The 22,937-nt window shown below is 40.7% G+C and overlaps 1 protein-coding gene across 1 annotated transcript in view; it reads right to left on the reverse strand.

Annotated features, from left to right (window-relative positions):
- The window catches only part of EDIL3 (EGF like repeats and discoidin domains 3), a 1,157,741-nt gene that overhangs the window by 456,951 nt on the left and 677,853 nt on the right, over positions 1-22,937 (reverse strand). Inside the window, exon 5 of the mRNA XM_069751317.1 lies at positions 19,810-19,991. Coding sequence (XP_069607418.1) covers positions 19,810-19,991 — 182 coding nt within the window. The remainder of the gene's footprint in view (positions 1-19,809; positions 19,992-22,937) is intronic.

Consider the following 22,937-nt stretch of genomic DNA (forward strand, 5'->3'; position numbering starts at 1 on the left):
AACAAATTTATTCAATGTGTTCAGGGAGCATAACAGAATATTTCAAAAAAGCGATAAGAGACGTTTCGGCTCCACCAGAGCCTTCATCATACTCGCTGTAAACAATAAAGAAAAACAAATAGAATAACCAAAATAAAAAGGTAATGAAGAGAAAATAACAAAACGACAATCAATACATGGTAGTTCCTTAAATCCGTAAGAGTCCCCAGAGATCCAGGTCATCCTATTGGAAATAGATCAATAGGCATATGAACATATATTTACACATATATACATACATACACACATAAATGAGACTCCCTATGCAATCAATAAGGGACTGGTATCCAAGAGATAACAACATATTATTACCTTGTTTAGAGAGTTTTAGAGCGTATAGGGAGAGTAGGGATAAGGATCCCGGTGATGTGCATATAGCAAAAGAGTGCTGCGTAGGTGGGTAGGTGTACCTCCTTCCTCTACCCAGGTAAATACTATGGCGACTGGATGCCTCCACCTACCCACCTACCCAGCACTCTTTTGCTATATGCACACTCACATAAACATGTCTGCCATTACAGATTAAAAGTTGTCCCAACATTGCGCAGATACGCCTGGGCATTACGCAAACATAGGTATTTATCCTTCTACTTAACCCTCTCTCTTCCCTGGTTCTTCTCTTCAGTACTAATGTACTAATGTACTTCTCTAATTGTCTGCAGCATCACCGGGATCCTTATCCCTACTCTCCCTATGTTAGGTCTCGAGTTCCCGCTTCTGCACAGGGGGAATCTTGAGCCATCTCCGCTGCGGTCTCCCATTCTTATCCAGCCGCAGTGGAGTCTGCTCAGCAGGGACGTCGGTTCCAGCGTCTTGCTCCCTCTCACTCTGTACAGAGAGTTACTGCTGCTTCTTCAGCTTCTGCCATTAAAGCCAGTGCTGGTCAGCAGCGAGCGGACTTCTCTGGGACTAAGTCCTTGTCTGCACACACTGAGCATGCCCAGGGCAAAATCTCCCGTTGGAGATCGAGGGTCATGTGCTCAGGCTCTGCAGCACATTCCATTGGTCCTCTTGGCAGGTCTTGGAAGGGCAAAGTTTCTGTGGCCACTTCCTGTGCTGCAACTATATAAACTGCACATGACCGCACGGCCATGCGCTAGTGTACAATTGTTAATGTGTGTATGTTGTGAGTGCAAGTCGTCCTTGGATACCCCTACCCTATTGAATGTCTGTTCGCGGAAGGTGTATGGTTGCTATCTAGCGCCCGACTTAGCCTACAGCACGAATCACACGTTACAGCGTCCAGTTGCTGTGACCGCCAGTACGGCGCCGTGCACTTCCTCTGTGCTTTCCTTAACCAAGCCTGGGTGGTTAGTGGCGTTCATCAGTGCGGCACCGCATGCACTCCTAGTTGGGGTTGAGTTCGCTGACTACTTGCTCGCCCTCTATGTGCAGTACCGCGATCCTGTGACGCAACAGGATCGCTTCCTTCACGCTGGGTGAAGATTAACCCACGTGTGTATACTTATGAGTACCGCCATATAGTCCGTCATTACTTGGCAGCAGGTTCCATCTCTGCACGGTGGACCCCGGGCTGCGAACGCACCATACGCTATCTGTCTTATTATTTGGTGCGTTCCGCTATCCCTAACACCCTATACGCTCTAAAACTATCTAAACAAGGTAATAATATGTTGTTTTCTCTTGGATACCAGTCCCTTATTGATTGCATAGGGAGTCTCATTTATGTGTGTATATATGTATATATGTGTAAATATATGTTCATATGCCTATTGATCTATTTCCAATAGGATGACCTGGATCTCTGGGGACTCTTACGGATATAAGGAACTACCATGTATTGATTGTCGTTTTGTTATTTTCTCTTCATTACCTCTTTATTTTGGTTATTCTATTTGTTTTTCTTTATTGTTTACAGCGAGTATGATGAAGGCTCTGGTGGAGCCGAAACGTCTCTTACCGCTTTTTTGAAATATTCTGTTATGCTCCCTGAACACATTGAATAAATTTGTTAATATTTTGGCATCAAATTCCCTGTGAGAGTGCGGTGAAATTTATATTTAGCTGGGCTGTGGGGAGTCTGTGCCGGGCTGTGGGGGTCTGCGCCGGGCTTCGGGGGGTCTGCACCAGGCTGCAGGGGGTCTGTGCCGGGCTGTGGGGGGGTCTGTGCCGGGCTGCGGGGATCTGTGCCGGGCTGTGGGGGGTCTGTGCCGTGCTGCGGGGGTCTGTGTCAGGCTGTGGGGGATCTGCACCGGGCTGTGGAGGGTCTGTGCTGGGCTGCGGGGGTCTGTGCCGGGTTGTGGGGGTCTGCGCCGGGCTGTGGGGGGGTCTGTGCCAGGCTGCGGGGGTCTGTGCTGGGCTGTGAAGGGGTCTGTGCCGGGCTGCGGGGGGTCTGCGGCGGGCTGTCGGGGGTCCTTGGGGGTGTGTGCGTGTGCAGGCATCATCTGATGGGACTACAAGTCTCATCAGGCGATGCCTGCTACAGTGACAGTGATTGACACATTAGCCAATGATGGGACAGTAGTAGTCCCATCATCTGGCTAATGTGTTGAATGTGAAAAAACACGAACATACAACATACTACATACATACAACATACTACATACATACTACATACATACAACATACTACATACATACAAAATACTACATACATATAACATACTACATACATACAACATACTACATACATACAATATACATACTACATACATATCACATACTACATACAAACAACATACATACAACATATATACATACATACTACATACATACAACATACATACTACATAATACTACATACAATACATTCATACATTACATACAATACATACATATAGACATACAGCACATATAACATAGAGTACATACTCACCATCACTTGTCACTTTGTTCCCCGAAGCCAGTGTCACCTGTAAAAAATATTCAAATAACAAACAAACAATATACTCCCTGATCCGCAGAAATCCAGGAGTGTCCCACGACAATCTCCCGTGGAGAACAGCAGCATAAGATGATGCAACTGCTCTCTAAGGGCTCCAGGAATACAATGACGGGAGGAAGGTATCCTTCCGCACTGTATTCCTCAGCCACTGTAAAAAAAATAGTCCCTTGTCTCACTTTTGGCATTGCTGTGTGAGAAAGTTCCCACGCAGCTTTTGCCATAAAGTGAGACCAGTGAACTATAGTAACCTCTCAGTGGTGCACTGCAGGAGCCATTGTCTCCTGTCAGTGTGTCACTGAGGGTCCTACAGAGCAGTGACATCGCCCGATGTCACTGTTCTCTAGGGGAGTTCGTCGTGGGACACTCGTTATTAATTGCCTTGTGCAGGCATGTACTACGGAGGACAGAGAATGAACTTCAATCCAATATTGCAGCCAGCATGCAGCCAGCGGGTAAGGAAAGGGTGAATCAAACACCCAAAAACCCCGCCTCTATGGCTGAAAATTGTTCCCTCCAAATTCAGGTGACAGAGTCCCTTTAAAGGGGAACTCCCATCTTCAAGATCCTATTCCAATATGTAGTAGGTGTGCTAATAATGATATTAGAAAATATCTCATTTTAGAAATTGAATATAGTTCTTCAAATTTGCTATGTTGCTTTCCCCATGTGCAGGTATTGCAGTAGGTTAGGTATCTATGGTTACAACCAGTTAGTTAGTTAGACCTCTCTTAGTGGTAATAACCATGGATACGAAGCCTGCATAGCGAATACGAAGAACTATACTAAATTTCTAATTGTACGTATTTGCTAATATTATTATTATTACTAGGGTTGAGCGACTTTTACTTTTTTAGGGTCGAGTCGGGTTTCGCGAAACCCAACTATCTCTAAAGTCGAGTCGAGTGAAATCGGCCGATTATGGCGAAAAGTCGGGGATCGACCGAAACATGAAACCCAATGCAAAGTCAATGGGAATTTTTTTTTTCTCTCTCTCTCTCTCTCTCCCCTCCGTCCCTGAACAGAAAAGCTGGTGTTACACATTGCAAATCGCTACAGCGCACAAGCGACAAGATGACGATAGGCGTCCATGCCCCTAAGACCTATGTCATCACTCTGCCCACGCTCCTTCATTGGCTGAAAAAATGGCGCCAAGCGCGTCATATGAAACGCGACTTTGGCGCAAAAGTCACGTACCGCATGGCCGACCCCACACAGGGATCGGGTCGGGTTTCATGAAACCCGACTTTGCCAAAAGTCGGCGACTTTTGAAAATGAACGATCCGTTTCGCTCAACCCTAATTATTACCCCTGCTACATATTGGAGTTGGATCTTGGAGATGGGAATACCACTTTAAGTCACATCTCACAGTAAGTAGTTTTCCCATGAACAAAGTGAATTTTAACCCCTTAACCCCCAAGGGTGGTTTGCACATTAATGACCGGGCCAATTTTTACAATTCTGACCACTGTCCCTTTATGAGGTTATAACTCTGGAACACTTCAACGGATCCTGATAATTCTGACAATGTTTTCTCATGACATATTGTACTTCATGATAGTGGTAACATTTATTTGATATTACCTGTGTTTATTTGTGAAAGAAAACAAATTCAGCAAATATTTTGAAAATTTCGCAATTTGAATTTTTATGCCCTTAAATCACAGAGATATGTCACACAAAATACTTAATAAGCAAAATTTCCCACATGTCTACTTTACATCAGCACAATTTTGGAACCAAAATTGTTTTTGTTAGGGAGTTATAAGGATTAAAAGTTGACCAGCAATTTCTCATTTTTACAACACCATTTTTTTAAGGGACCATATAAAATTTGAAGTCATTTTGAGGGGTCTATATGATAGAAAATAACCAAGTGTGACACCATTCTAAAAACTGCACCCCTGAAGGTGCTCAAAACCACATTCAAGAAGTTTATTAACCCTTCAGGTGTTTCACAAGAATTTGTGGAATGTTTAAAAATAAAACCATTTTACTTTTTTTCGCAAAAAATTTATTTCAGCTTCAATTTGTTTTATTTTACCAAGGATAACAGGAGAAAATGGACCCCAAAAGTTGTTGTACAGTTTGTCCTGAGTATGCTGATACCTCATATGTGGGGGTAAACCACTGTTTGGGCACATGGCAGAGCTCGGAAGGGAAGGAGTGCCGTTTGACTTTTCAATGCAAAATTGACTGGAATTGAGATGGGATGCCATGTTGCGTTTGGAGAGCCCCTGATGCGCCTAAACATTGAAACCCCCCACAAGTGACACCATTTTGGAAAGTAGACCCCCTAAGGAACTTATCTAGATGTATGATGAGCACTTTGACCCACCAAGTGCTTCACAGAAGTTTATAATGCAGAGCCGTAAAAAAATCATATTTTTTCACAAAAATGAAATTTTTGCCCCCAATTCTTTATTTTCCCAAGGCCCCCAAGGAACTTATCTAGATGTGTTGTGAGAGTTTGAACCCCCAAGTGTCTCACTACAGTTTATCATGCAGAGCAGTGAAAATAAAAATTCTTTTTTTTTCACAAAAATTATTTTTTTGCCCCAGTTTTGTATTTTCCCAAGAGTAACAGGAGAAATTGGACCTCAAAAGTTGCTGTCCAATTTGTCCTGAGTACGCTGATACTCCATATGTGGGGGGAACCACCGTTTGGGGCATGGCAGAACTCGGAAAGGAAGGAGCGACATTTGGAATGCAGACTTAGATGGAATGGTCTGCAGGTGTCACATTGAGATTACGTAGCCCATAATGTATCTAAACAGTAGAAACCCCCCACAAATGACCCCATATTGGAAATTAGACCCCCCAAGGAACTTATCTAGATGTGCTGTGTTTCACTACAGTTTATAACGCAGGGTCGTGAAAATAAAAAATATTTTTTTTCCCACAAAAGTGATCTTTTCAATTTCAATTTTTTGTTTTCCCAAGGGTAAGAGAATAAATTGGACCCCAAAAGTTGTTGTCTAATTTGTCCTGAGTACGCTCACCCTCCATATGTTAGGGTAAACTCCAGTTTGGGCGCACGGTAGAGCTCGGAAGGGAAGGAGCGCTGTTTTACTTTTTCAACGCAGAATTGGCTGGAATTGAGATCGGATGCCATGTCGCGTTTGGAGAGCCCTTGATGTGCCGAAACAGTGGAAGCCCCCAATTCTAACTGAAACCCTAACCCAAACACATCCCTAACCCTAATCCCAACTCTGCCCATAGCCCTAACCACACCCTTAACCCCAACACACCCCTAACCCTAATCCCAACCATAACCCTAACCACACCCCTAACCCTGACACACCCCTAACCCTAATCCCAACCGTAAATGTAAACCAAACCATAACCCTAACTAACTTTAGCCCCCACCCTAACTTTAGCCCCAACCCTAACCCTGACTTTAGCCCCAACCCTAGCCCTAACTCTAGCCCCAACCCTAACCCTAGCCCCAACCCTTTCCCTAGCCCTAACCTTAGCCCGAACCCTAACCCTAGCCCTAGCCCCAACCCTTACCCTAGCCTCAACCCTAACCCTAGCCCCAACCCTAACCCTAACCCTAGCCCCAACCTAACCCTAGCCCCAACCCTAACCCTAACGGGAAAATTGAAATAAACACATTTTTTATTTTATTATTTTTCCCTAACTAAGGGGGTCATGAAGTGGCATTGATTTACTATTTACAGCAGGTTTTTTAGCGAATTTTTATGATTGGCAGCTGTCATACACTAAAAGACACTTTTTATGGCAAAAAATAGTTTTTGCGTCTCCACATTTTGAGAGTTATAATTTTTCCATATTTTGGTCCACAGAGTCATGTGAGGGCTTGTTTTTTGCAGGACGAGTTGACATTTTTACTGGTACCAGTTTTGGGCACGTTATGTTTTTCTGATCGCTTTTTATTCCGATTTTTGTGAGGCAGAATGACCAAAAACCAGCTAATCATGATTTTCTTTTTTTTTTTTGGGGGGGGGCATTTATACCATTCCACGTTTGGTAAAATTGATAAAGCAGTTTTATTCTTTGGTTAGTATGATTACAGTGATACCTCATTTATGTCTTGTTTTATGTTTTGGCGCTTTTGTACGATGAAAACTATTTTATAGAAAAAGTTATTATTTTTGCATCGCTTTATTCTGAGGACTATAACTTTTTTATTATTTCGCTGATGATGCTGTATGGTGGGTTGTTTTTTGCAGGACAAGATGATGTTTTCAGCGGTACCATGGTTATTTATATCCGTATTTTTGATTGCGTGTTATTTCACATTTTGTTCAGCGGTATGATAATAAAGAGTTGTTTTTTGCCTCGTTTTTTTTTTTTACGGTGATCACTGAAAGGGTTAACTAGTGGGACAGTTTTATAGGTCGGGTCGTTACAGATGCGGTGATACTAAATATGTGTACTTTTATTGATTTTAGTTTTTTTATAAAGAAATGTATTTATGTGAACAATATATATATATATATTTTTTTTTTTCTTTATTTAGAAATTTTTTTTTTTTACATATGTGAATTGTTTTTTTTTTTTACTTTATAACACTGCCTCGGGGCAAGCGATCTGACAGACACTGCAGGGACGCTTGCAAGCGCCTGCTCTGAGCAGGCGCTTGCAAGCCACCTCCCAGCAGGACTCGGAAGCAACCCCATGGCCATATTGGATCCGGGGCCTGCAGGGAGGAGGAGGTAAGAGACCTTCGGAGAAACACGATCACATTGCGTTGCTCCTAGGATCTCAGGGAAGCCCGCAGGGAGCCCCCTCCCTGCGTGATTCTTCCCTATGCCGCCGGAACACTGTGATCATGTTTGATCACAGTGTGCCGGGAGTTAATGTGCCAGGAGCGGTCCGTGACCACTCCTGGCACATAGGGCCGGATATCAACTGCGATAGTCAGCTGACACCCGGCCGCGATCGCATATGACGTACTATCCCATTACAGGGAATTAAGTCCCAGGTCACCTCAAAGGGATAGTATGTCATATGGGATAAAGGGGTTAAAGTTGATTTTAATCAATAATCCTTGAAATAATAATAATAATTTCCACATTTGGATGTATTTAAAAAATGTTACTTTGCTGAGATAATATCATAAATCTGTCCCTGCTGTGTACTGTGTAATGGCTGTGTCTGACTGTGCGCGGTCTGCGCCTACCACATCTCCGGGGCAGCAAAGGATCAAAAGAGGGTATATAGACAGGAAAGCATGGGACCAGAGTGGATTTTTTGTGAAGTAAAACATTTCCCTGCCTGTTTTTTAAAAATGTTTTACCTCAAAGAAAGAATAATGCAAAGCTATAATATCTACTTTTTTATTTCCTCCACATCCCTAGAAATCTGTTTTGAACAGACCATCTGTTAGGGCTAGCGGAACACACTGAGTAAATAGAGATGTTTATTATAAATGGTGCGTTCGCAGCCCAGAGTCCACCGTGCAGGAGGAACCAGCTGCTAGCAAATGGCGGCACTGTTTGGCGGTATAGACTAGCTCTGTTACCTCACAGAGTAGCCATGAAAGGAAAGCACTGCGCCCTGTTAGCCTCACAGGAGCACAAGCTTACTGCCAAGCTGATAGCAGTCAGTGGTTATACAACTCGCAATCTCCTCACCGGAGAAGCCGGTATTCTAGGGGCTTATTTCAGCCGGGTCCCTGAACACACTCATACAATCTCCTCCCCAGAAGTGCCGGTATTCTAGGGGCTTATTTCAGCCAGGTCCCTGAATACATTTTCACATATCCACACTGGCGCAAAGCGCATAACTTAGATTTGATACTAGCGCATGGCCATGCGGCCATGCGAACCTTAAATAGCTGCAGCACGTACAGGACCTTCCTAGAAGGACCAATGAGAGACTGCCACAGAGCCTGAGGAACTTCTGGACCTTCCTGGAGAACCAATTGGTCTTGCTGCAGTATCTAAGCATGTGACCCTCGATCTCCAATGAGAGATCTTACCCTAGGCATGCTCAGAAGGGGAAAAGCAGGACTTAGTCCCAAAAGCGTCTGCTCGCTGCTGCCCAACACTGGCTTTAAAGGGACTCTGTCACCTGAATTTGGAGGGAACAATTTTAAGCCATAGAGGCGGGGTTTTCGGGTGTTTGATTCACCCTTTCCTTACCCGCTGGCTGCATGCTGGCTGCAATATTGGATTGAAGTTCATTCTCTGTCCTCCATAGTACATGCCTGCACAAGACAATCTTGCCTTGCGCAGGCATGTACTATGGAGGACAGAGAATGAACTTCAATCCAATATTGCAGCCAGCATGCAGCCAGCGGGTAAGGAAAGGGTGAATCAAACACCCAAAAACCCCGCCCCTATGGCTGAAGATTGTTCCCTCCAAATTCAGGTGACAGAGTTTCTTTAATGGCAGAAGCTGGAAAAGCAACAGCAACCCTTTGCACAGAGTCAGACTGAGCGAGACGCTGGGACCAATGTCTCCGCTGAGCAGGCTCCACTGCAGCAGGAGAAGAATGGGAGACCGCAGTGGAGATGGTCCAAGATTCCCCCTGTGCAGAGGCGGAAACTCGACCCCTAACACCATGTTCCTGCACGATCAGAAACAACCATTACACAGCAGGGGAACATTTATAAGATTATCTCAGCACAGGCACATTTTTTTAAACACATCCAATTGTGGAAATTAGTACTATTCCAAGATCTAATGATTAAAATGAACTTTGTTCGTGGAACAACCATTTAGACCACTTTATCCCCCCAAATGCTTCCACAGATGCCTCTGATTCTGAAACTTTTTTTCTCATGACATATTATACTTCATGATAGTGGTAAAATTTGTCTGATATGACTTGCATTTAGTTGTTGAAATATCGGAAATTTGGCCAAAATTTTTTTAAATTTAACAATTTTCAAACTTTTGTTATGCCCTTAAACAAGAGTTGTATCGCTAAATAGTTAATAAAAATATTTCCCCAATGTATACCTTAGATATGCATCATATTTGAAACATAACTGTTTCTTTGTTAAGATCTTAGAAGGGTTAAAAGCTGATTACAAATTCAATTTTTTATAAAAAAAATTAAAAAACATTTTTTTAGGGACCACATCACATTTGAAGAGACTTTGAGGGCCTATTATGACAAAAAAATACCCAAAAGTGACACCATTTAAAACTACAACCCTCAAAGTCTTTAAAATCACATTCAAGTTTATTAATCCTTAAGGTGCTTCACAGGAATTTAGCCCCACATTTTTTATTTTCACAGATGTAACAAGAGAAAATGAACATCAAAATTTGTTGTGTAATTTCTCCTGAGTACTCTGATACCTCATGTGTGGGAAAACTACTGTTTGGGCACATGGCATGGAAGGGAAGGAGCACCGTTTGACTTTTTGAGGGTGAAAATTGCTGGAATCGAGAGTGGACACCATGTTGCTTTTGTAAAGCCCCTGATGTGCCTAAATAGTGGAAACCCCCCACATGGGACAGCATTTTGGAACCTAAAACTCTCAAGTAATGTACATAGATTTGTGGTGAGCACTTTGAACCACCAGGTGCTTCACAGAAGTTTATAACGTAGAGCCATAAAAATAAAACATCTAATTTTTCCAACAAAAATGTTTTTTCGCCCAATTTTATATTTTTGCAAAAGTAACAGAAAATGGACCAAAAAATGAGCTGTGCAATTTCTCCTGAGTGTGCCTATACCCCACATGTGGGGGAAAACTACTGTTTGGGTGCACAATAGGGCTCAGAAGGGAAGCAGCACCGTTTGACTTTTTGAACTAAAAAATGTCTTATATCAAGAACGGACACCATGTCACATTTGAAGAACCCCTGATATTCCTAAACAGTGGAAATCCCTCACAAGTGACCATAGTTTGGAAACTAGACCCCTCATGGAACGTTTCTAGATGCGTGGTCGGCAACTTGAACCCTAAGGTCCTTCACAGAAGTTTGTAACAGTGAGAATAAAAAAAATCTAATTTTTCCCACAACAATGTTCTTTTAGCTCACAAGGGTAACAGGAGAAAATGCACCATACAATTTGTTGTGCAATTTCCCCCTCAGTATGCCAATACTGCATATATGGAGGAAAACTAATATTGCATGGCAGGGCTCGGAAGGGAAGGAGAGCCATTTGACTTTTGCAGCGCAAAATTTGCTCAAATAATTACTGAATGCCAAGTCACGTTTGGAAAGCCTATGATGTGGAAACCCCAACAAGTGACTACATTCTGGAAACTACACCCATTAAGGAACTTATCTAGATGTTTGCTGAAGACTTTGAAGTCCCAGGTGCTTCACAGAAGTTTATAACATGGAGCCATGAAAATAAAAAAAAATACTTTTTTCCCATAAAAATGTTCTTTTAGCCCCAATTTTTTTTTATTTTCACAGGGTAACAGGAGAAAATGCTGTCCAATTTATCATGAGTATACTAATACATCATATGTGGTTAGAAACTACTTTGGAGGCAAAGAAGTTCCATTTGCATTTGTCATGGCTTCATTATAATATGCAACAATGCAGCCAATTCATCAAAATAAAACACTAAGAATAGTTGAAAAAAAAATATTTGCGCAATGTGGATTTGCACAAAAAATGTTGAGAATTTTGGTTTTCGCACCAGCTTGAAGCAACTCTGCCAAAATGGACAAAATCAAGACAGGCGTTCCACTGCACACCCATCAAATACAGCCAGCATTTCTCATGCTAGAAATGCAACTCCAACCTCTGATTGGAGTAACATTCATGGTGATGCGCAACCCCCTGATAAGATGCGCCAAATTCTTTAAGTGGAAGATACCTCTCGATGAATTTGGCATGTTATTCCTGCATTAACCTCATGTAAAACACCAGTCTTAATGAATTGTGGCCAGTGTCTCTAGTTTAAACAGACCTATACTTAGATATTGAAAGTCCACCAAAGCTTTTACAGGCGTACAATCTGGAAATAAGGATAAAAACATGGAGCTTATAGCAAATAATAAATAATACAATAATAATATTGAAGAAACAAAACGTTTCTTATTATCATTTTCTATCTCATATTAAATATCGTCATGTGTGTTCTTCGCAGGGCAGCAGTGGGATTCAACCCTAAACTGACAGGCCAATTTAGAAGTCCATTCATTCTTCTGCATGTAATATGATAAAAAGTATCGAAATCCCGAAATGTTCAACAAGACGAGATTTCAATTCTAGTTATCATATTGCCCCATAGCAGTAATAAAATAGATGTGTTTCTGCTGAGGTTTCAGCTTATCTTGACTTTTATTGCTAAGTTTCGGATTCTGCGAGAGAAATCAGACCTGACACGTAAGACCTGAGGCATGTTCTGCTGAAGTTACAATACACATACATATAGAAAGTTTAGATTCAGATAATAGGTTGACTGCATGCATGAATTTATTTAAATTCTAACATTAATGTTTAAGGATGAAAACCATTTACTAAAAATATTCAGAAAAGTTAAAACATTAGTCTTTTCTTTCAATTAAAAAATACAAGCATCCTGATACTAAACTAGACCCATTGCCCACTGTTTTTTTTATTATTTTTTTACTGGGACTCATGTTATTTTTTTCATTTGCAGTATTAGAATACTCTTCCAACAGCGAACTATTAAACCATGGGGCTTTCTTTTAACCCTGATCTCTTTACTAACTTATATTTTTTGTTCACCACTATGCCATGTAACATAGACTGTTGCACAACTACAACTCAGAAATTGGCAAACAAAATACAGTAATACTGCACAATGTAATGTCAGACTGTAATAATGATGCACAATGATGACCTAGCGCATAAATAACGTGCACAAAAATGTTCAGTTTGGTCTATGACATCATGCGATTAAAAACAGACCAGCTGGATACTTCTAAGCTCTATGTACAAACATGAAGTCTCTTTTCACTGCATGAGTCATCATTAAACTATAATTCTACATCAATGCAAAGACCCTGGCAGCCCAGCTCCACCTCCTTTTCAACTCCCGGCCCAGCTGCTCTGCTCTTCCCCATGGCTGGGAATTTGCAGTGAGGCAAAATTGTAGTTCTAATGATGACTCATGCAGGGAAAAGAGACTTTTGTGTTTCTACAAAGAGCTTAGAAGAGTTCAAGTAGTCAGTTTTGAATCATGTGATGTCATATACCTAACGGAAAGCAGAAGAAAGGCAAAATGAGCAATTGTAAGTACACAGTGCTTTGTAATATGATGACTGCAATATAATGAAAGGATAAAAACTTTAATGGGATCAGTGCTTCTTTAGGCATGCACATGATATTTCAACAGTTGAATAATGTGCATTCTAAGATTGTAGTACAGAAAGTATACAAAAAGGGAAAATGCAGACAGTGGCCATTATTGTTAAGAGCTCAATGTTAGGCTCTACAGTATGTACTCATTAATGTCACAGTAAACAGTGATACTATAAATGATAATGCCATAGTATAGGATTAAAGGTCGCCACAAGCTTTAGATTTTAGAGAAGTCTACAAGTGGTTTCCTTACTTCTCCCATTTAAAAGCACTGGATCAGTTGAGTTCAATGCTTGTGTGTATGTGAAGAGTCAAGAAACGAAAAAGTGTTAAAGTGTTCTACTAAAAGCAATCTAAGGTGTAAGAGTAATATACAGACCAAACAAGAAGAGTATATCCACGGTCTGGAAACTCTGTGCTTTGGACGCAGCAGATACCCCGATCTCAAACCGCCGCCCCCTGTTGTACGGGCGTTGATTCCGCATGTGCTCATTGAACACATGCGGAAACACCGCATCATATTCATAGACTGTGTAATTTATCTTGCGGAGATGCTAGAAAGAAACGCCACATGTCCGGTTGTGCAGGGCCACCGGATTCGGCCGTGCGCAAATAATGTAGGTGGGATTTCATAAAATCCCCTCCACTATGCTGTAACATCTGGACACTGCGAATTGGACGCTGACCATGGAAACATACCTTCAGTGTACATGCAGATGATGACATCCTAGCATACTGTCAGTAAACTAAAAACACATAATCCAGGCACACTACATGATAAAGTCACACATCAGACACAATGCAATGCAGTAACCAATGAAGTACATAGCAAAGCTTTAAATCATTCCATGCCTTCCTCAGTTACGCAATATAAAAACCCAAAAGCATACTGACATTTTTTATTTCAATATACATTATTTACCACTAATATTTTTTGTTTTTTCTCTATATATAATATACTTTATTTTAGCCTATCCACCAAAATGTGTTAAGTCGTTTGTATACTTTAAATACTTTTTCCTTAGAAACAGACCTTTTTGACACTTTTCACAAATAGTAATTTATAGTTAATAGTAATTTTTTTCACATTATACATACAAACGTAAATTTTATTAGGATTCCATGTGACATAACAATGTGCATTTCTATTCAGTCCACCTGAGTCAATACTATGTAGGACCAACTTTCAGTGCAATGACTGCTACACATTTTTTGGGGTATGTCTCTACAAACTTAGCACATCTATAGGTTATAATTGTTGCCCATTCTGCTTTGTAAACTACAGCATCATGTAAAAGTTTGGGCACTAGTGATGAGCGAATATACTCGTTACTCAAGATTTCCTGAGCACGCTAGGGTGTCCTCCGAGTATTTTTTAGTGCTCGAAGATTTAGTTTTTCTTGCCGCAGTTGAATGATTTACAACTGTTAGGCAGCATAAGTACATGTGGGGTTGACTGGTTGCTAGGGAATCCCCACATGTACGTATGCTGGCTAACAGATGTAAATCATTCAACTGCGGCAAGAAAAACTAAATCTTCGAGCACTAAAAAATACTCGGAGGCCCCCCGAGCATGCTCGAGAAATCTCAAGTAACGAGTATATTCGCTCATCACTCAACATCGCATAGCACTCGGACCAGTATTCCTCTATGGGGCAGCTCCCATCACCGTTTTTTTCCTCGGCCGTTTTCAGTGTCCGAGTGAAATTGTAGCATGCTGCGATTGTCACCGACACTCGGCCGAGTCTCAGCTCACTCGCACTCATATAAGCCTATGGGTGCGAGTGAGACAACGCACATCACTCTATCATACGAGTGATGTGCATTATATGCTGACCCCGGCAATGGAGGAGATGGAGAAATTAGTTTCTCCGCCTCCTCCGCAGCTGTGCTCCGAATTGCTCTGTTTGAGAGGCTCGGAGCACAGATGCATGACACTCGGCTCCCACTCGCAGCAGAGCAGGAGCTGAGGTTCATTAGCATATCGCATCCGATGCTCTCGTATTGGATGCAAAAAGCTAGTGTGACTCCAGCCTTATTGTGAACATTTAATCAAGTTGAATATGAAATGATCTCTAAAAGACCTAAAGCTAAAGATTTCCTTTTTTATTAGACAAAAAAAAATAAAATACAGTATATATATATACATATATATATATATACTAGCTGAAGAGCCCGGCATTGCCTGGGCATAGTAAATATCTGTGGTTAGTTATAGCACCTCACGTCTCTTATTTTCCCATCACGCCTCTCATTTTCCCAATCACATCTTTCATTTTCCCCCTCAGATCTCTCATTTTCTCCCTCACTCCTCTCATTCCCCCCTAACACTTGTCATTTCGACCTCACATCTGTCATTTTCCGATCACTCCACTATTTTCCCTCACTCCTCTCATTGTGCACTCACACCTTTTCATTTTCACCTCACACCTCTCATTTTCACCTCAGTATATACATGTTTGTCATCTCCCTTATATATAGTATACACCTGTATGTCATCTCCTGTATATAGTATATACCTGTATGTCATCTCCCCTGTATATAGTATATACCTGCTGTGTGTCATCTCCCCTGTATATAGTATATACCTGTATGTCATCTCCTTCTATATATAGTATATATCTGTGTGTCATCTCCTCCTGTATATAGTATATACCTGTAGGTCATCTGCTCCTGTATATAGTATATATCTGTGTGTCATCTCCTCCTGTATATAGTATATACCTGTATGTCATCTTCTATATATAGCATATACCTGTATGTCATCTCCTCCTGTATATAGTATATACCTGTAGGTCATCTGCTCCTGTATATAGTATATACCTGTGTGTCATCTCCTCCTGCATATAGTATATACCTGTATGTCATCTCCTCCTGTATATATATGTACCTGTATGTCATCTCCTCCTCTATATAGTATATACCTGTGTGTCATCTCTCCTGTGTATAGTATATATCTGTGTGTCATCTCCCCTGTATATAGTATATACCTGTATGTCATCTCCTCCTGTATTAGACCTCGTTCACACATTATTTGCTCAGTATTTTTACCTCAGTATTTGTAAGCTAAATTGGCAGCCTGATAAATCCCCAGCCAAAAGGATGCCCTCCCCCCTGGCAGTATATATTAGCTCACACATACACATAATAGACAGGTCTTGTGACTGATAGCTGCCATATTTCCTATATGGTACATTTGTTGCTCTTGTAGTTTGTCTGCTTATTAATCAGATTTTTATTTTTGAAGAATAATACCAGACTTGTGTGTGTTTTAGGGCGAGTTTCGTTTGTCAAGTTGTGTGTGTTGAGTTGCGTGTGGCGACATGCATGTAGCGACTTTTGTGAGATGAGTTTTGTGTGGCAACATGCGTGTAGCAACTTTTTGTGTGTCGAGTTGCATGTGACAGGTTAGTGTAGCAAGTTGTGTGCAGCAAGTTTTGCGCATGGCGAGTTTTTCGCGTGGCGAGTTTTATGTGTGTTGCCTTTTGAGTATGTTCAAGTTTTGTGTGAGGCAACTTTTGCATGTGTTGCAACTTTTGTGCATGTGGCAATTTTTCCACGTGTGCAAGTTTTGCGTGTGGCGAGTTTTCCATGAGGTGACTTTTACACCTGTGGCGAGTATTGCAAGAGCCTAGTTTTTGCATGTGGCGAGTTCTGCGCGTGGCGAGTTTTGAGTGGCGACTTTTGTGTTTCGACTTTTATGTGGCGAGGTTGGTGTATTTGTGTTGAAATGTCTGCTGAGGGTAATATGTGTTCAAGCACGTGGTAGTGTGTGGCGCATTTTGTGTGTGTGTTCATATCCCCGTGTGTGGTGAGTATCCCATGTCGGGCCCCACCTTAGCAACTGTACGGTATATACTCTTTGGCGCCATCGCTCTCATTCTTTAAGTCCCCCTTGTTCACATCTGGCAGCTGTCAATTTGCCTCCAACACTTTTCCATTCACTTTTCTCCATTATGTAGATAGGGGCAAAATTGTTTGGTGAATTGGAAAGCGCGGGGTTAAAATCTCACCTCACAACATAGCCTATGATGCTCTCAGGGTCCAGACGTGTGACTGTGCAAAATTTTGTTGCTGTAGCTGTGACGCCTCCAACACTTTTCCTTTCACTTTTTTCCCCATTATGTAGATAGGGGCAAAATTGTTTGGTGAATTGGAACGCGCGGGGTTAAAATTTCACCTCACAACATAGCCTATGACGCTCTCGGGGTCCAGACGTGTGAGTGTGCAAAATTTTGTGGCTGTAGCTGCGACGGTGCAGATGCCAATCCCGGACATACACACACACATACACACACACATTCAGCTTTATATATTATATATATATATATATATATATATATATATATATATATATATATATATATATATATATATATATATATTTATGCTTTTTTTGTGCTCTGCCCGAAAGTCATCTCTGTATTAGTGCAGCATGTATTGATGTCAAATTTCACTGGTAAAAGCAATATAAAAAAATGATTGCTTGTGAAACACACACTGTCAAAGTTAAACAGTTACAGTTACATATTTGGATTTTTGGGAATTTTATTTTGTTTTTCATTATTACTCTGCTCACAAAAACAGTTGCACAATGCGAACAAAAACTTAGAACTGTCACCCGTGACTAGCAAGCATACAGTCTTACACTGATTTCAGTTTTTTTTTCTGTAAAAATTATTGTCCTGTCTTACATGTGCTTTCTACTGCATTAATAATGAGCTGTGAGTCAAATGTGTAATAACAGATGCCAGCTACACTATATCATCGATCAATCACTCTGGCACTGCTGTTGGCACCTCTTGTACATCGCTATGTGTTTATCAGTGTTAATCTCAGACAAGTACTCTCATCTTCTTCACTGCTGTAGTTATACAACTCATCGCTACCTGAAGTATTTGTCCAACATTCTGTCTTTCTCTTCCTATATCCTCTATCTATAGCTTTGACCTTTCACATTCTTTCACTATCCTAAATTCACCCTAAAATGGCTGCTGCGTTTCCTGCCTAGAATATTTTGCTTCAGATTGTCTGCGCTATACTATCTGATATGATAGCTGGGTTGCACTATGGGGAAGCCTGTTCTGTGGTGCCTGAGGTTATGTCAGCATTCTATAATTGATGCTATCTTGTACAATGTGTAAAAAGGTACTTTGTGACTCATGCAAATCAAATGGCAAATCGATTGAATTCACTGCGACCTGCGCAATTGCATCAATTTGATTCAATCATCTCTAATTGCAATGCTACAAAACGCTAAATTTTCTCCCCAAATCTAACAGGTGCACACATACAATATATAATGCCACATTCGTATTTATAGCAGTGTGTCTTGTCTGACATATTCGTCAATTAGATTGTGAGTTCAGCAGAAATGTATTTTTCTCATTGACTTGTATACCAGTTATTTTTTATTGTTTTTTTTTAGTATTCACTGAATCAATGAAAGAAGATGCAGAATGAATCCCCATATGATAGAAAGGATGGAAATATGTCTGTTTCCTAAGAAGAGAAAATCTTGTCACCTGAATGTCCTATGGGATGTTGCTAAGCAATCATGTCTTCTTAAGTATAAAAATATGTACATTCTTATTTTAAAAAAAATAGCATTGACAAAAGAGTGATGTCCCTTCTGTCATGGGTGCAGGACTGATTTTACTCTCTCTAAAGCCATAAAAAGGCAATGAAGGGGAAACCTTGGGTGCAATACATTTTTATTCACGATGTGTAAGGAAATCATACTTGTCAATGCACCCAGAAAACGGGTAGACCTTCTTGTTAGTGCCGTAAAAGCCTCCTGGGCCTTCTAAGGGGGTGTGATTTGTAAAAGGGGCATGGTCTATCAAAATAGAGGTGTGTTATATAAATAGTGTGGCTTATGTCTCAATCATTTCTGTACCACCGCATTAGAACATTTCACTGCAAACAATTTCCAAAAGTTGGACATTTTCTAGTAGTTTCTTTTCCAGCTGGGGCATATTTCATAGACTAAGGTGGATGCAGATACAACTTTATAGGGCAATCGCACCTAATTGGCCTTGGGCAACAAGCAAAAATCATTGGCTCGGCAATGCCAATGTTTCACTAGATTCCAGAAAAAAGTGGTGCAGTGAGAAAGAAGGAATAGACATGCCAGTCTGATAACAGTTAGACATTAAACTGACAATTAAACAGGTAGACATATGTCTAGGAGATATGGAGAAGGAACAATCGGCAAAGAAGACGGGTGTTTCACATATCATTGTCACCGGCTCACAAAAGGAATTCCTCATGATCAAAGGAGAGCCGAAATTGAAGCGCAGTAGCTGTAAATGCTGCGATTTAAACAAGCAGATGGTAGAAACAGTGGGAACAATAGTATCACTAATATAGAGAGACAGAGAAAAGAGACGTAGTAACAGATTATGATTTATTCAAAGGTGGAAAGGTGAAAGAAACCTGTGTATAAAAGGAATAAACGCTGAAATGAGGAAGCAGAATAACGTAAAGCACTTCCCACAACTAATACCTAATAGCTATAGGGTGATTTATAATTCTGGAGACTGTTCAAAGATAACAGATGACATGACCAATGGGTCATAGACTGAAAACAAGTCATTCATCTCAGAGCAATCAATTGGTGACTGCTGTAACAAACAGGAATGTCTTACCTGAATCCAAGGCCACCGGTCATTTTCAGCTGAAGTCCAAGCATTTACTAGACCCTTTTTATTTAGCCTTGCAAAATATGGGTACCACTTTTGTAATCCAAAAAGAGCTCTGTGAGTTGAGGACGCCGTTATTTGCTGGTTAGAAATAATCCCTCCTTCCATCCCAAGAGGTCCAGAGCATCCTGGTAATTAAAAAAGGCAAGACATCAATTCTACATATATGCCTAATTATTTGGATTGATAAGAAGGAATTATTATGGGATTATTTGCATCCTAAAAGTTGGCTATTATTTCAAAATGATTGTTAAAACATTCAACTGCTTGTTATCAAAATTGTGCACCATTCCGCTGACAATTACCTTTTATTGTTTGCACTTTGCTGCCTAGAATGTTGGCCACAGCTGCTGTATATCAACCGTGGCTGAACACGCGCAGGCATGGCAGTGCCATTTTCAAGTGGATTTTTTTTTTTAAATATCAGGATAACCTCAACCATTATAAGGTGCAGGTGCAATGGCTGGCGCCTGACTGCAGAAGGGTTTTTTTATTATTTTTAGTATGATTATATAATATTCATTATGTAAACTATGGGGCAGGTCAATGAGTGGTCAGTGACCTGTCAGAAGCCATACGGATGAATACCTAAGCACAGCACCACATTAACACCCCCCCCCAGGCCGCCCCGAAGCATGAGCATATCATTAACTCTAAACTGATAATAAAGATTAAACAACAACCACAAGAAGGATTTCATCACCCAAGGCATCAATTTAATCAGTATAACGGTGCCAACCTGACACTGTCTGTAGGTTACTGTACACAATCCTGCTGACAGGTTTCATTTAATAAAAACAAGCATTAATCTGAAATTCCTCATGTGAGTGCGATTGATTTTCTACAGTCTACAGCTTAGGCTTCCCAGTTCAACCTGCACCCCCTCATCAATGCACATCAGATTTTTCTCCTTCTGAACACACATGACAGCTTATTCTAAATTGTTACTTCAAAGAACGGTTACCCTTTAAGCTGGAGACACGCTTTACATAACTGTTGTCTGGTCTCTTATTCAGTTGATACCTATCCCATCCTGCCAAAATCAGTAGGTTTGGCCAACACTAATCCAATATTAATTACCACGCTAAGCGTATGTGCACAGAACATATTTTAAACTCGCGTCACCCCAGCAAGTTTGCAGGCGGAACTTGTTTCAGGGAACATAGACTTTTTTATAGTGCAGTTTTTTAAATGCTATAAAAGACTCCATGTGTCTTCCATCTCTCTTTTTTGGATCCCCATAGACTTCCTTACTTAATTTGTGGCATCTTCCAAGCAGAATACACCAGAAAAATGGTCAGGTAATTTCTTTTGAAACCTCCTCAGCTTTGGAAATCTTAAGCACTTAAAATACAATCAAAAGCTTGAACATAAGTGCAGAAAGTAATTTTGCCATATAAATGCATATGTTCAATCTTTGAGCATTTTAGAGCTTTTTCAGGCAGGCTTCAGAGCAGGCCCACCTAAAAAAGGCATCATATCCATATACCCTTACACTTCCTTCTTCATTGTGAATCTGTATTTTGTGAAGAAGCTCAATTTTTGGTATGTTTTATCCCAGTAAGCCAAGTGATAATACAGAAAATTACAACAAAGGTAACTTAATAGCTTACTAGATCAGTGTCATTTTTAACCACGTATATTTTTTTCTTAGTTCTTATGCACTACTATGTATTGTTCAGGATTAGACATATATGGGACACAATCACTAAACTTGGGTCTATTAACATTGTGTTCCTAGGTGCGCAAGATGTAGTTAAAGTCCCTGTTAATTACCAACATAAATGGAAGACGCATAGGTTTGCACATTACCAAGCATAATAAATGTGGGTTAATAAATGTGTTTTGTAATTAGATTTCAGTCATGATTTACTATTTCATTTATAACAATAATAAGAATAACAGAATTTTCCATTTGAAGAATTTTCCAATCTTCAACGACAAGTTCATTGCAATGCATGGCGTATTTTACTACACGTTATGATTTACACAAATGACACTTAAATTAACATGAATGTTAACACTGATCCAGCTGGCATACTCATAATAAACATGAAAAATGGATAAGCCTATGTAAAATCCTCACATTTGGAATCAATAGCGTCGAGAATGGATTTTACAAGTAGCTTTTATGAGTTGGACATGGCACATAAGTCTAATCCTGTGGTGGATATATTGCCAGTGAGGCCAGTGAAGCTGCACCGGACCCAGAGGTGGAGTTGGGTCCATGCAGTGACAGCTTATAACTAAGCAATCAAACCTGTTTCTTGGGGCCTCGAAGTTATGACGTGGGCCCAATGCCAGATTTCCCTTATCATTAGCAGCACGCTGGGCATGGAGCATTTCTGCAGCGTTCCTGCCAGAAGTAGAAATAAGCAGCAGAGCCACAGGAAACCACCTTCCACTTCCTGTCCATAGATTGTTCTATGATGTAGATGTGCGGAGTGATGATGCCATCATGCCACCTGCGTCATTTAGAAATAGGCTTGGAATACCAAGAAGGGGGTGTTGTCTGGAGTGGAGATCACAATGGGAGAAAAGGAGGATAGCATGCTTTGTAATGAATTGGGGGGGTGAAATTGGATGCTACTAATGAGTTTCAATGAACTAGTGGTGGGGGAAATACTATAGGAGGCTTTACAATGAATTGGGTGTGGGTGTGACAACACTATGATGGACTTTTTATGAATTGGGGTGAGGATGGACACTATGAGGAACTAACAGTGGATTGGGGTGGGGAAGACACCTTCAATGGCTCTTAATGAATTGAGGTGTAGAGGAGGATGCTCTCAGGGATTTTCAATGAAGTGGGGATGGAGAAAATCCATTCACACATCTGTGAAAATCATACATCTGAAAATGAGATCAGTTACTTTCAGAATTTGTCCAATTCTCAACAGATTTTGAGGATTGGAATAGGACACACTCAATAAGTCTGTGTGTTGACTGACAAAAAGTCAGCCAGCACATTGACATTACAAACGAGTATGTGAATCCATCCTTACTATTTAAACACCAAACCTCTGAATGTAGTATACTCGCTTGCTATGTGCAGCACCATCCTTTAATAATGT

The sequence above is a fragment of the Ranitomeya imitator genome, chromosome 1, assembly GCF_032444005.1.
Source record: "Ranitomeya imitator isolate aRanImi1 chromosome 1, aRanImi1.pri, whole genome shotgun sequence".
Taxonomy (NCBI): Eukaryota; Metazoa; Chordata; class Amphibia; order Anura; family Dendrobatidae; genus Ranitomeya; species Ranitomeya imitator.